This window comes from Nannospalax galili, unplaced genomic scaffold, assembly GCF_000622305.1.
Source record: "Nannospalax galili isolate Female #2095 unplaced genomic scaffold, S.galili_v1.0 scaffold390, whole genome shotgun sequence".
Classification (NCBI taxonomy): Eukaryota; Metazoa; Chordata; class Mammalia; order Rodentia; family Spalacidae; genus Nannospalax; species Nannospalax galili.
Window position 1 is genome coordinate 6830369 of NW_008330777.1, and position 15949 is coordinate 6846317.

General features: G+C 42.8%; 1 protein-coding gene across 2 annotated transcripts in view; it reads left to right on the forward strand.

Annotated features, from left to right (window-relative positions):
* The first annotated feature begins 8279 nt into the window (after positions 1-8279).
* The window catches only part of Tmtc2 (transmembrane O-mannosyltransferase targeting cadherins 2), a 507640-nt gene continuing 499970 nt past the window's right edge, over positions 8280-15949 (forward strand). Inside the window, exon 1 of one of the 2 annotated variants that reach the window (XM_008852327.2) lies at positions 8280-9057. In XM_008852327.2, coding sequence (XP_008850549.1) covers positions 8975-9057 — 83 coding nt within the window. In that variant the 5' untranslated portion in view covers positions 8280-8974. The remainder of the gene's footprint in view (positions 9058-15949) is intronic. The other variant, XM_029555737.1, reaches the window with a different exon arrangement.

Below are 15949 nucleotides of genomic sequence, written 5' to 3' on the forward strand. Positions count from 1 at the left end.
CATCACTGCAGATTTTCATGTGGAAATGGTCATCTAAGGAGGGATGTGGGCAGCCTCTGAGAGCTGAGAGGCAAAGAAATGGAGATAATAGTCCTACAATCATAAAAACCGAATTCTGCCAGCAACATGAATGAGTTTAGAAATGGATTCCTTTCCAGATCTTATGCACAAGTGCTGGGCTGTCTAAACTCTCAGCTCAAATCAAGCAAGACTCTGAGCTAAAATCCCTGATAAGCCATGGCTCCCTTCTGACTACAGAATGGTAAGCTAATAAATCTGTGGTGCTGTAAGTTGGTCGCAAAAACCAAGAGAAAGATAGGCCTGTGATTTAAATAGACAGGTTACCAAAGAAGATGTTTGGATTGAAAATTGACCCAAATGCTGAGCATCCTAAATATTAGGGAAATGAAAATTGAATTCAAATTTAATGCTACTACATACTTATTAGAAAGCCTAAAATTAAAACTATGGATGCTTGTAAGAATTAAAATGGTCTACTTAGGAAAACAGTTTATCAGTTTCTTAAAATGTCAAACACTACTGGCCAAATGTCCCAGCCATCCCATGTCTACGTTTACTCAAGATGATAGGAAAGCAAATGTCTGTACTTAAATTTCCATGAGTGTTCACAGCAGCCATTGTGTGGAGCAGTGAAAAGATGCAAACCCAAATGTTCAACACACAAGTGACTAAACAAATCGTGGTACAGCCACATAGCACAATAGTTGTCAGAAATAAAAAGATTTGAAATCCAGTGTGGAAGGATCATAAATCAGCTGGAATCCTCGGCTACACAGTGAGAACTTGTCTAAATAAAAAAAATATTAAGACGGGCATGGTGGTGCATGCCTTTAATCCCAGCATTCAGGAGGCAGAGGCAGGCGGATCTCTATGAGTTTGAGGACAGCCTGGTCTACATAGTGAGTCATAGGTCACCTGGGACTACACAGAGACCCTGTCTCAAACAGACCAAAAAAAATTAATTCTTAATATGCAAAAAACACAGATGGATCTCTAATTAATTAAATTGAGTAAAATAAGGCAAAAAAGAGAAAAAAAGTTTATTGTGTCATTTCCATTTATATAAAATTCTAGGAAATGTGAATTCATCTATAATGACAAAAGGCAGATTAATGCTTGCCTGTATCCCATGTTTGTAATATAAATCAGGGGAGACACTTGGCCCAGTCTTCACCGCCAATGAATGAGAAGCATCAAGCCCAGCACTGCCAGGTGATGAACACAGGGAATAGGTTGAAGAGGAGGAGAGCTCCAGGTCCAAGTTTCTCCAATGGTATTTAGCTTCCAACGAACAGACTCAATGTCCTCTTCATTATTTGTCTACTTCAATCCAAGGTCTGACTCTCTGGAACTGGCTGCCAAGAGAATAGGCATCTTTGCTTCAAATCTTTCATCACAGACAATCTATTTCATTAGTTTGTATATTTTGGCACAGGTCCTCAAAACACATATGAAGGTGACTTTGTTTTATAGATTTAAAGTTTAAATACTTTTGTAGCTGTAAAGTATGCAGAAAGAATAGATTGAAGACCAAAAAAAAAAAAAAATGACAGCATTTGAAAAAATGGGGGAGAATTGAAGTTTATGTAAATATGTAAATAATAATTATAAGACACCTATTTTTTTAAATTGAGGAACTTACAGTAATCTACTGAAAAAGGTATTTAAAACAATTTATTTATTATTTTTATTTTATGTATGCATGTATTGCTTTCATGTAGGTAAGTGCACCCGTGTCATGTAATGCCCGCAGAGAACAGAAGAGACTGTCGGATCCCCTGAAACTAGAGTTACGGACAGTTGTTGCATGTGGGTTCTGGGATTTGAACCTGGGTCTTCTGCAAAAACAGTCAGTGTTCTTAATCACTGAGCCATCTCTCTAGTCCCCCCAAAAGTTTTAAGTACACCAATTTTTCTGTTGCTTATTACTGGATTAATAGGTCAAAATACAATTAGTCTTTCTAATCCTAAATGCAATGAAATGATTTATTAATTTACAATTAATCCATAACAAATTGGCTAAACTTGCCTTAGGTATAAATTTATACTGATTTTTTTTACATATAATGATACTTTATAAGCCATTTATGAATGGCATGGATTGTGTATGCATAATCTTTGCAAGTTTCCATATCAGATTGGGAAAAAATGAGACAAAAGTGGTTTTAAAAAAAGGGTTCTTGCAATACCTTATCCAGAATGATCTAAGAAAATGTAGAAGAGGAAGAATATTACTATCGTCCAAGCATATTGGCTGTGGAGAAGAATTCCTTCCTTTGATTTCAAGGGTGTTGTGACCATTTGAATGGGAGAATGAGCAGCATGACCACAGTCTCCTGAGGAATGATTAACAGAGACTTTGGGATCTACAAATGTTAGTGCCACTATTCAGAGGCTGAAAGACATTGGACCATCACTAAAACCTTATATGCCCCTATTTCCTTATGCAGCTTTCTTGGATTAATGAGATAATAAACATAAGGTGCTCAGGACAGTGTCTAATGACTAAAAATACTCAGTAGCTGGGTGTTATTTTATAAATAAAAGTGAGTTATGAGGGAGCAGTGCAGGCCAGAGAAAATGACTCAGGACTAAGCTTTGACCAGTAGGAGAATGTTGGCAATTGGTTTTCATGTGAGACTCACAGTAAGGCATGCAGGATGGTGATCTAGTCAGGGGCCTTCACAGCCTAGGCTATGCTGTCCAATAGAGTAGCCACTAGTCACATGGTACTAAGAGGAAACACGGAAATAAAAATACGGTGTGCGGGAAGTCTAAATGTAAATCTATAGCTGTGTGATTTGCAGTTTTTTAAATAACTGAAACTAAAAAGTTAGTTCCTCAGTGTGATCCAGCCACATCTCAGCTGCCCAATAGCCACATGTAGTTGATGGCTACTATGCTGGATAGCACAGATGTAAACCCTCCTTTGCAGGAAGTTGTTTTGGAAAATGTTGGCTTACATAGTCCATGTTGGGCTGAACATCAAGGAAAAGTCCATGATTAACTTTAATTTAAACTAACTTTCACATTCAAACTAACTTTCTCTGTAGTCTATTTTTTATTTTACTGAATTTAAGTCTAATCAAAACTATTACTCAAGATTTTCTGCAGTTTTCAAGCCGTTAGAATATTTTTTATTACTGTTTATACCAGTGCACATGGAAGCATTTGTAGGGGCTTTTTGTCATTTCTTTGAAGGGGGCTATTTGTCATTTCTTTTCGAGATTTCCTTTATTTTTATTTATGTGTACATGTGCTTGTCTGTGTGAGTGCATGGCAAGTTGTGTGGGTGCCTGCAGAGGCCAGATGAGAATGTTGGATCCCCTGGAACTGGAGTTACAGGCTGTTGTGAGCTGATGGATGCTGGGAACTGAACCCAGGTCCTCTGGAAGAGTAACAGTGAGCTTTACTGCTGAACCATCTCTGCAGCCCTGTTCTTACCTTTCTTGACGAGTTTCTGAATTCTATTACTAGCTCCAACATTTTTGCAATTATCTGTGTCTGGTTATTAACATGTTATTTATACTCTCCTCCTCTTCTTCCCCGCTCCCATTTCCCCGAATTGGAAGCTGAGAGAATGGTGAGATTCTTAAAGTTAACATTATTTGGGCAGCAGCTGGTTCTTACCAGCCTTGGTTTTGTGGCAGAGGTGACAGTCTGTTTCTGTGGCCCATTGTTCTAATTATATTCCTAATGGATCACAACTCTCAGGATAAAACAATGTAACACGTTGTTTCATCTTCAGGGCAGCGCTTTATGATATGCTGGGAAACATTTCACAGTAACATGTGCAGCCAGAGCATTTACTGCTATTAGTTAACCAAGCAGCCCTGTGCCTCTTTCAGCTCCCTGACCCACATTTCATCCACACTCTGCTGTTTTTCTCCTGCTGTGTTATTTCCTGAGCAAAGCTCAGACCTTCTGAATCCCCCAGCAGAGAGAGCTCTGTTCTGACCTCCCTAAACAGGCAATTTCACCTGCTGGGCTAGTGTTTTTGTGCTACCTAGTCAATCTGTTAAGATTTTAGCACGAGATTCCAGGATACCTTTTCAGAAAACATATGGGGGATTGTAATTACTTTGACCTACTGCAATTTTAGAATTTAGAGATTAAGGAAGAGGTGTTCATAACCAAATCTGTGGGCATTTTACACAGCATTCTATGCAGCACAAGAGCATTTATGTGCCACATTTCACCCTTGGCACACTTGCCAAATGAATTGTTCAAAGCGAAGTTATATTAGGACAAATAGAAATGAGTACCAAGACCAGATGTGGATTTTTAGTTAATATTTATGCAACACCCAAAGGGAAGATGGGATTGCACAATAAACTAAAAATGTCTTAGGCAAATAAGGAAATCTTTACCCCGAGGAACTGGCACTGCAAAGGTATGAATTATACAACAAAGGGCCGGGAATGCAGAACAAATGTAGGGTAGGTCTGGTCGACTATAAAAAGGAATTCATTGAGGAAGTGGTGAGGTAGCAGATGTGTGGGCTCTACATGGGAAAATAAGGGCTTAGCACTTTTTTGGCCAACCTTGTGTCTAAGGTAGAAAGCACAAGCCAAGCACCTCATTCCCTTCAGCCATGGAGGGCAACGATAGCTTTAAATAGATGATATACAAATTCAGAGCCAAGGCACCTTAATAAACTAAAAATACCTACATCCCTACATTTTAAATGATCTTCAAGGGTTGGGATGACATGTTTAGTTCAATTTTCCCTCTGTAGTTGTTCAAGGAAGGTAGAAAATGCAAGAATTGGCTGCTTCTCAGCCCTTGGAGAGCAAGCTGAGCGAGACCATGGCTTAATACACTGCAAGGATACTGAGACCCATGTTAAATTATAATAGAAATTTTGATAGAAGCAACTGGATTTCTCAAGCACAGCAGGATATTCAGCCTTGCATTTATTAGGCATGGCAAGAAGTACCATTTTACAGCATATCTCACAACTCCCTGGGCTTCCAATTCAGAGGGGTTGGGAGGGTGGTGGATGGAGGAAGGTACAATTATCTATTTAAAAGTTTTGGACCTTTGAAATGGAGACAGCTTGGAGAAATGCTTATAAGATTTTAGTACTATGAACCCCTAACTCCCTAGTATAGTATTTTTATGCTTCTAAGTTTCATTGACTAAAGCTGTCCTTGTGTATCTTCTCCCACGGGGCTTCCTGAGGAAGTGATGTACTCAAGAATTTTTAACCCACTTCCTCACTCTGGCTTTTGTTGGTTCTTTGCTGTCTTTAAAGAAACAACAAATCAGTTTCTTCTTTCCTGATGAATATTTGTGGATTTTAAGTTCTTTTATAGTTTCCCCTAAATACATTTATTGTTCTTTTATTGTCAAATTTTCTTTTCAAGTTTCTTCTACATGTCCAGATGTTACAGGCTCTGTCTACAATGTGGAAAATAAGATTAAGAAGGTCCCCAGTGGTGGTTAAGAGCACTGACTCCTCTTTCAGAGGACCTGGGTTCAATTCCCAGCACCCACATAATGGCTAACAACCATCTGTAACTCCAGTTCCAGGGGAATCCAACACCTTCTGATCTCTGTAGGCACTGCATGACATGGGTACACTTACATATATGGAGGCAATACACTTGTACACTAAAATAAAAATAATAAATAACAAAAAAGGTTTCCAGCTTCATGAAGCTTTCATTCAAGTGATAATTTCAGATACTAACATATATGAAGGACATGTACAGGATAGAGTCTGGTGGAAGTGGGGTGAGCCTACTTTATAAAGTATGTGCTAGGGAGGATGTTTTTTGAAGCAATGGCATTTGAAAGAATACCTAATAGTAGAAATTTTCTGGAGAGGAAGCATTTCTTACCAGAAGAGGAAAGTAAGTTGGTTCTAGAGAAGATGTATGTGTGTCACAGAGATGAAAACATTGTGAAAGTGGTTGGGGGAGGCAGGGCCAAATGAGCCAGAGTAAGAATAGTTTTATTCTGTGTTCAATAGGAACATGTTTACGTGGAGAGGTTGTATTTGAAAGCATCTGTCTGGTGCTTCACATTAACACTTTAAGCAGGGAAGAGCTTCAGGTATAGAAGTAAGGAGATCATTTACAAGGCCCTTAGATTAGTCCATGCAGGAGATAATAGCTCATATAAGGACAAGGATTGGAGCAGGGTGGACCTGTGGGATGTGTTTTGGAGGTAACTCTCTAGGTTTTAGTTAAGAAATAAAAGACAGGGCTGGAGAGATGGCTCAGTGGTTAAGAACACTGGTTGTTCTTGCAGAAGACCAGGGTTCGAATCCCAGCACCCACATGGCAGCTAAGAATGGTCTGTAACTTGTCCCAGGGGATCTGACAGCCTCTTGTGACCTCCACAGGCATTGCACGACATGGGTGCATTTACCTACATGCAGGCAATACACGCATACACAATAAAATTAAAAAAAATAAAAGAGAAAGTAGGAAACTTTTTTTTTTTTTTTCGAGACAGCATCTCACCATGCAGCCCTGGTTGGCCTGGAACTCTGTATGCAAAGGTCTGAAATTCAAAGATTTGCCTGCCTCAGGCCTCCTGGGTTCTGAGATTTAAGGAGTGTGCCATGCCTGGCTCATAACAGTTAACCTTTAAGGCACCTTCCAGGATCCTTCTATATACTACAAGGTAACTTGTCTAACCAAATTAGTATCTATAAAGAAGATAGGCCACACAAATAATAAGTAGCTGAGCTGGGGCTCAAACCCAGGCATCTGACTTAAGAGTGTATGTATAGTCCTCCTTCAGAATCCTAGGATCCAATGTAAATATATGCTCCCAGGGGAGAGACAGAGGACCTTAATGGACCAAATGATGTAATTCTAAAGCCTTTTAAAACATAAAATATAGTGGGAACATATAAAAGATCAATCAGTCTTCAATGATATAGCTGATTTTTTTATTTGAGATTTCATTCGTGCATATGATGTGTTTTGAACAAATCCACCCTCCCATAACTGCTTTTTTAAATGTATGTTTACATTTTAGCAAGGCACAAAATTTGCCTGTTGTAGGTATGACATACTTGTCAATGTCTACAGGAACTCATAGATTCCCTTGCAGAATCAGGCACCTTTGTTCCTCAGGCATTCACACTCTTCAGCTCGCTGCCACATATGCGGAGGTTCCATTTCTTTCCGGACTTTGGCAGAGCTTGGTGGTTAGGTGCTGCTTTTCTAGTGGGGGCAAGTCAAACCTGCAAGGCAAAGGATAGGTTTTCCGTGCCCTGCAGCTGCCTTGCAGCAGGGGGAGCTGCAGTAGTGTTCATCGCGGTCCTAGCAAGCTGCGGGTCCAGTGAGAAAGGGGAGTCGGCAGGAAGGAGGTGTGGCAGACAGCCCGTGGTCCTCTTCGGTTGTGCAACTTTAGTACCCAGAGCTCGTTCTACCGAGACCATTCTTGTACGCCATATTTCATCATGTTGGATGCTTTCCATCCAGTCTGCATCCGGGCGGAAAGGCAAGGGCATTAGCTTTCCGCTTTGCTGGGTTTAAGGACAGTGCAGGTTGCGCTAGCATCCTCTCTTCTGGGTTCTCAGGGTCAGCCTGACAATCTTGAAACCTAGAAAGACACCCTACCCTGGCAATCTGTGCCAGTTCCTCACCTTCCTTTCTCCTCCCGCACACGCCTCTTTTTCTGGATCTTTTATCTTAATCTTACTGCGGGAACACATCTTTCCTCACATGTTTTTCCACTGACATTAGGGTCGATGATGGCGATGGCGTGGTCTGAGTTGAAATCTCTCGCTCCCCGGCTTCCAACACGCCTTCCCACCCCAATTCGGCTCATGCACGTGTGTTTGTGAGTGGCAACCCAGGCTGCCAGCACTCTCACCAAATGTTCTTCTTCTCGGGTCCCCAGAAGTCTCCAGCTGACCAGACCTACGCCTGGCAGAGCTAGGCACCGAGCGCTGAGTCTGGGATCTAGCGGGTGCGAGGCGCTGCCAGGCACCGCAGACCAAGCCGCCGACTCCTCCGGTCGCCTTCCTCCCCCAGCTCCTCCCTCCCCCTCAGGGCGCGCTCCAGCTATCCCTTCGGGCAGTCTTCCAACAGCCGTCCTCGTCCCCGGGGCTTTCCAGAGAGAAAACGAAGGTGAAAGAAGAGGAAGGAGGGAGACAGGCTGGAGGAGGAGGAAGCGGGAGCCTCTGGGAGGATGGGCGGAGCCTGCAGCCTGTTGGGGGAGAGTGGGAGGAGCCTGCGGGGAGGATCTGGGTGGAGAAAGGGGCCGGACTAGCCTGGGATGGAGGGCTGGCCACGCAGGCGCGGGGGGCCGTGTCCTGAACCCCACGCGGGAGCTTGTGGAGTCCCCAGCCGCCGCTTCTCACTTCACTGGAGAAGGGGCGGGGAGGGAGCCAATAAAGAGTGAATGTGCTGCAGCCGCTGTGGCGGCGGGAGTCGGTGCGAGCGACACCGGAGTCGTGCGCCCGGAAGGCGGCGGGGGGAGGCGGTTCACCTCGTCCCTCGCACCCGCCCCTCCTTCTCTCTTTTCCTTTGGCTGGTCCCAGAACCGAGCTCGGTCTGGCCCCTCCGCCCCCCATCCCGCACCGGTCCACCTCCTCCGAGTCCCAGTCCTCACCTAGGGCGTCCCAAAGTGCCATGGGTTAGGGTGGGGACCGAGAGCCCCGCGAAAGGACCAGCCCTGAGCATCCGCCGGGGGGCGCGGAGTCGGATCGCCGCTAGCAGCTGGCGGGCGCCGGGCACTGGGAGCGCGGTGCAAGCAAGCAACCCGGGAGCACTCAGGAGCCGCGGAGCCCGGCGCCGGGAGGAGGCGGCGGAGCAGAGCCGGGGATCGGAAGGAGCCTAGGGAGGGCGAGGAGGCGGGCGGGGAAGCCGGGGAAAAGTGCAGCCGGGAGGAGCAGGCGGCGGAAGGTGGGGATTGATGCTTCTGTTTTTTGTTGCCGCTGCTGCCCTCACGCTGGGAGCCGAGCCCGAGGGAAGGTGGTGGAGAGATGATTGCAGAGTTGGTGAGCAGCGCTCTGGGGCTCGCCTTGTATCTCAACACCCTGAGTGCGGATTTCTGCTACGATGACAGGTAAGAGGGTGAGAGGAAGGGGCGATGGCTGCGGTGCCGGGGGCTCCTCGGTGGCACTGGAGCTGCGGGCTGTCAGACTCGGAGTACGCCCTGGAGGGGCTGGTTCCGCACCTGAAGGTTTTTGGGCAACCGGAAAACATTAACACCTAAAGCAAATACCCGGGACGCCGGCGCGCTGGGCGGGCCGAGCGACTTTCCGCTCCTACTTTGCAGCAGGTTCTCTCTTGTTTCTCGCCTGTTGGCAGACGCTTAAGTTTCTCAACGGAAATCCTGGCAATTTGGAAAACCGTACTAAACCGTACTAAAAAGAATAGTCCTAGATATTCCTTGGTGCAAAAGGAAAAAAAAGCACATTAAGTGATTTTTTTTTTTTTTACGGGTGGGCTAGAAGGAAGCTGCTCCCCGTTCCTTAGTAGATCTTCCTGGTGCCGTTTCCTTTTCTTGAAAGGACACTTTTATTTCCCGAAGTTCAAACGCTTGTTGACAATTGTCAAAACAGTGGTAAGAGAGCGCATACTGGGCTTCATCCTGCCTTTTGACATGTAAGGTACTCTGCCTGGAGCAGGCATCATCTGTCTGCTGATTGTACCCTCACTCCACTCTCCCAGGTCGCCCACCAATCGATGGGACAGCACTTTACCAAAGCACCAGCGGCTTTCAGCCCTGTTTGGGAGTTTTGCATTAGACATTAGTGATTCTCTTGTGCTAATTGGGGAAGAAGTCCCTAGAGATTTAAGTTGTCGTCTTCATTTGGGTTAGTGTGGGTGGCTAATGAGACCCGAACTGTGTTGTCAGAGAAACTGCATTGATTCCTGGAAAATGCCACAGTCGGGCTGGTGTCTCTACCTAGTTTTTAAACGTTGTTAGTGTTTAGAAACTGAAGAAAAGTTCCAATAGCCATTAGGCAAAATAACAATTTGTGCCTTTCCGGTGACTTAAACTGATTACAATTAAAACAGATGCATAATTAAAACATATTAGAGAGAACAGCATGCCTGGCCAAACTTATTAACCGTCCTGGGGTGTTTCATGCTCCATTGAAATTAAACCATCCAAAAAGTGAGCACAGATTTACTTTGACAGGTTTTCAGCAGCCTCTCTGGGCTTTGGAGAGTAAATGGATCCCCAGGGTTAGGGCAGTGAGTGAACTTAAGTGAAGTGGTTGATGGGGAGGGAGGCCAAGGCAGACTCTCTGCTGCTAATTAGCCATATTCTGTATTCTCTGTGTCATTCCCCTGCTAACAGCACGTTCGTGGATGTCTGACTTAAATCAGTGGTTCTTGGTTCACACTCTCAAGTCTGTTGGGAAATCCTCTGATAATAGTTCAAGAATACTCCACACCCCCTTAATGTGCTTCATGTTGTGTCTAGCTCTGCTAGACAAACTTTTACTCAACTTTTAAGCAGTGTGCTGACATTAGCACTTACACCACTTGCTGTAAGAAATGTTCTGAGTGTAAGAGTGAGGTGAGCTGAGCTGCTTGTTTTTCTTCCTCCAATTCTCTGTGATAAAGCACCTACTCTTTTAAGGATATCAGTGAGATAGCCTTTGCTTCATAATATTAATGGCTTTTTCCTAATAGAGTTCAGGGATGAGTCAGGGCAGTTACTGGCTCCAGTGGGGACAGTTTGAGGAGTAAGCATTGAAACCAGTAATGTGGTGCTTATGAAGAAAGGAAACAGTGATACTGTTACCATTGTAGAACATTGTGATAAACAAAGCATCCTTGTACAATGCTCTTCATAGTTTCTGTCCAGTTCTTAAAAGAGGACGTGCAAGGAAAGAACATCCTTTTAAAATTGGGACTGAAACTTAAGTACATGTGCATGTACATTTTTCTGTAGGTCTACTTCGTGCTCTTGAGTCATAAATTAGAAATGTTTGGACTTTGAAACTCTTGAGAGTGTGATGATAAATGGGTTATGCTTTAATGACTGGCAGTTCTTAGGAGTTCTTTACCTGTTATAGGTCAAATTGAGTGTTAAAATACCTGACTTATATTTTCTGTTTCCATAGATGAATTTAGTATGATGATTTTCTCATATCATATAAATGATACCATGTTGAATATGGTGTGTACACATTGCATACTGATAGAATGTTGACGGCCTAACATAGGAGTTGTGCTTTGTTATACTTTAAAAAGTGTTCTCTGTTGATTTCTTAGCAATACTGCATATACAGCCACATGTTATAAATGCGAAATCTTAAGAATAGAAAACTTCATTTTTATGTATCCTAGAAATCATAAGGTACATATTTATGCAGCACTGAACTTATTTGCTGTGTGCACTGCGTGTGAAAGTGATTCATTGCCAAGGCACACTGTAAACTGTGGCTTTGCAAATACACTTTCTATGTAAGTACTGTAACTCACTGGTGTGTGAAGAGGGAAGAGAACTGGGGGAACCAAGTGGAAACTGTAGGATGATGATAATAAGTTTGTTTCCACTGCTCCATTTCAGGCTACAGAGATTCACATTTAAAACATTGCTTAAATTACATCTGTGGATTCTGCTGCTCCCCAGGAACTTCTGTGAAATACAATTCTATAACAGAGGCCTCTGCTGGAATTGGAGAGAGCCGTAGTCAAGAAGGGAGATAGCTCTATGAATGACCTGCCCAATAAACCAAGACACTGCATCTTAACCTGAAGAATCTGGCCTTTACTTTAGGAGGGCTTTCTTTATATTGCTTTAGCTTAAACATTATTGCTGTGGTATTTCTCAAAGTCACCAGTTTTTTAAAAATATAGTAATCAAGTTTATGTTATAAACTATATATGTGTAATTACCGTCAATCTTTGATGTAACTTGGTTGAAATTAAGTGGTAACTTGAAGCTTTTCTTAAAGCAAAAATCAGTTTCCCTATGGTAAGATTTACTATTTTACAAGTGTTTCTGTGCTAAGCTTAAGAATATGTCTATAATGTGTTGAAACACTCGGTGCAGAAGCAGAATTCACAGTATCTGATGAGAAAAGGCATACATAATTTTGGCTTTATTTTCCCTTGTCATCTTCAGTATAATGTAATGACTACCTTGAAACTAAAATTGTGGTAGGAGTCAAATTGAAATTGCAAACATGCAGTGCTTGCCAAATTTTAAGCTGGGTGGTGGCACATGCCTTTAATCACAGCTCTCAGGTGGCAGGGGCTGGTAGATCTCTGTGAGATGGAGGCCAGCCTGGTCTATATAGCAAGTTCTAGGCCAATTGGTCTATAAGGAGACCCCATCTAAAAACTAAACAAAACAAACAGAAAAAGAGTTTTCTGGAAAAACTTAGTGTTTAAGAAAGTGGAAAAAATCCTGGGTAATCCCAGATCCTCTGCTCTCTTATGTACCTGTTGAGGATGTTTAATCGTTTGCCATCATCGAATCATTTTCCATCGTCCTCTTTAAAATGCACTTTGAGGTTTTGGAATTGAAACCTTTTTTTTATAGCTCCTTCAAGATTTATGTCTCTGTTACTCATTTTACTGTTGTTTTTTTTTTGTGTGTATGTGTATGTGTGTATGTATGTATGTTTGTGTGTATGCTGTTTGTACATGTGATGACCTGAAGTTTACATCTAGTGTTTTCCTCCATTTCTCTATACCTTTTATATTGAAGCAGGGTCTCTTACTGAACCTGAGCTTGTTGATTGCCACTATTCCAGTTAACAAGTTTGCCCTAATGATCCTGTTTCCACTTTCCCAGTGCTGATATAACAGGTGTGGCCAGGTCTGGTTGGCTTTTATGTACACTCTGGGAATCTGAACTCTGGACCTCATGGTTGTACGACAAGTGGTTTATTCATTGGACCATCTTCTCAGCCTCTAATTTTGCTTTTCTTAAATCCAGCTATGTTCCTCTCTCCTCTTCTTCTCTACCTCCTCCCTTTGAGACAGAGTCTCACTTCATAGTAGCCTAGGCTGGCCTTGATCTCCTGATCTTGCCTCTGACTCCTGAGTGCTGGGATTACAGGGCAGTGCTAATACATCTAACCATTTACTCAAGAACTCTTTTCTTTTTCATTTTCTTTTTAAAGATAAGGCCTTACTATGTAGCCTTTGCTGGCCTGGAACTTACTATATAGACCCAGCTGGCCTTGATTTCACAGAGATTCACCTGCCTCTACCACTCCAGTGCTGGGATTAATAATGTGTACCACTGTGGTTCTCAGAACGTTTTAAAAATTTATTTATTTATTTATTTTATGTGTATGAATATTTTGCCTGCATACATGTAAGTACAACTTTTGTGAGCAAGGCCCGTGGAGGTCAGAAGAGGGCGTGAGATCTCCTGGAACTGGAGTTATGGATGATTGGGAATGAACCAGAGCCTTCTAGAAGAGCAGCCAGTGCTCCTAACTGCTGAACCATCTCTCCAGCCCCACTACCCAGAACTCTTAATAGCATGTTTCTGGTTTAGTTTTTCAAATGAATATAAATATAAACCTTCGATTTTATAGAAACACTAGTGAAGATTTTTTTCATAACTATTTTGACTGGTAGTGTTTAAATGAAAGAAAAGATTTAAGGCACATTAACAATTTTTTCAGAAACCTTTTTTCTTCTATTAGAGTCTTTTCTCATTTTTTTAAACATCTTTTATTTATTATTTTTATTTTATGTGTATGAGTGTATTGCCTGCATGTAGGTAAGTGCAGCTGTGTCATAAGATGCCTGTGGAGGACAGAAGAGGCCGTCAGATCCCCCGGAACTGGAGTTATGGAGAGTTCTTAGCTGCCATGTGGGTGCTGGGATTCAAATCTGGCTCTTCTGCAAGAACAACCAGTGTTCTTAATCATTAATCCATGTCTCCAGCCCCCTCTTTTTACTTTTTTAAAAAAATATTTTATCTATTTTTATTTTATGTGTATGAGTACATTGCCTGCATGTCTGTGAGTGCACCCATGTCCTGCAATGCCTGTGGAGGTCAGAAGTGGGTATCTGACTCCCTTGGAACTGGAGTTACGGATGGTTGTTAATAGCCATGTGAGTGCTGGAACCCCGGCCCTCTGGAAGTGCAACCAGTGCTCCCAACCTCTGAGCCAACTCTCCAGTCCTGCTTCTGTTCTCATTTAAAAGAATAAGTAATATTTTAGTTTTACTTAGGAATACCAAAAAAAAAAAATCAAAATATATAACAATGATGACAGCTATAATATGCCAATACTACACAGTCTGTTTAACTGGTATTATAGTTTGGGTTTCAATGTTGTTCTAGAGTCCTGTGTGCTAAAGGTTTGGTTGCTGATCTGTGGTACTGTTGTGAGGCAGTGGAATCTTGAGGGAGTTGGACTTAGTGGAAGGAAGTGATGTCATTCAGGACAGTCTCATCCTTCCTGTCATTCCATTCATTTCCTTCTTTGAAGTTGGTTGTCTCTGGTGTTTGTTCATAATGGCAAAAAGCTCACACTACTTTCTTGATCCTACTGACTGGCCTATGAAATGGGTACTCTCTTTCTCATTCTGAGGCAGGGGAGCCGGGGTATAGAAAAGCTACTTGTACATTTGCTCAAGGCCATAGAACCTGCAGTTGGTAGAGTCAGTCTTAGAACTTTGACTTGACAGACTTAGCTCTTTAAGGTGGAACCACAGATGGGGTGATCTCCACTACCTTGGGGCGTTGGCACACACTATTTTATCTTTAGAAATGTTCTTGCAGTAGTCTCCCCTCTAGGAAATAACCCCTGCTCATTTTGGAGTGCAGCTTTATGTCTGTTCCTGGAGACAGTCTTTCTTCTCTTCCTCATGTGGTGCCCCAGTGTACAGTCTCTCTTTTCCCAGCCAGGCCTTCACTGGTGCTCATGCCCTCATTCTACCATTGCTGCTGACCCAGGCAAGGATGCTGCTGTACTTGCGCCTTCCTGCTTTGCTGCTGTGCTCTGCCTACACCTTAAGCATCTTTGCCTTGCACTTTCTGATTGGAACCTGTGTTGAGTGAAAAGAAAGCTCAGTGGCGTTTAGTGAATGTGGTCTGTGGGTCCTTTTCTTTTAGCATTATCCTTTCTTAGGGAGCCAATCAGAACATGACATGTGACTCACACTTACTGAAGGTAACTGTCATGCTGAACAATCTGTCATCCTCTATTTAGATAGAACTGTTGAAGAACTCGAGCATCTTTCTTATAGAACAGCTCTAAGAAAACTGCTATTCTAAGTATTTTCTTGGAATTCGAATGGAGTCATAGATTCTGTCATTTACATGGATATCCCCCTACCCCCATTTTGCTTGCTGTTCATCCATCCAGTATAACTCTTCATTAAGTTGAAATTCTTTCTGCTGCAATTGCCCCAAACTATCTACTTGCAAATATAAGGGACAATAGTCACACTGTATAAGTTGGGAATCCCTTGTAGCAATTCACTGCTTAATCCATGGCAATGAATCCTTATTACCCATGCAGATGCCTCACATGGCTGTGTCTCACACATCTCAGATGCTCTGTTTCCCATCATGAATGTATGCTCTTCCCCCTGGATATCACCTGAGATGGAAGCCTTAAGCAAATGTCTCAAGTAGCTTTTCTATACCCCGGCTCCACTGCCTCAGAATGAGTAAGAGAGTGCCTATTTCGTAGGCCAGTCAGTAGGATCAAGAAAGTAGTGTGAGCTTTTTGCCATTATGAACAAACACCAGAGACAACTCAGCTTATCCTCATTCTCAGTCTTCGTCTCTTGCTCTCCCTCAGCCTGAGCCACAATTAGAGTGACTCTGTAGCCTAGATATTTCTGAAGTCTCTAACCTGTGTCAGTCCTAATTGTTACTTCATTTTCAGGAGAACTAGGGATTGAAGCCAGGGCATTGTGCATGTTAAGCAAGTGTGCTAAGACTGAGCCACACCCCAGGCAATCCCACAGTCTTAATCCAGTATCTTCCATTTCTTACTTGCCCCTTGCTAATC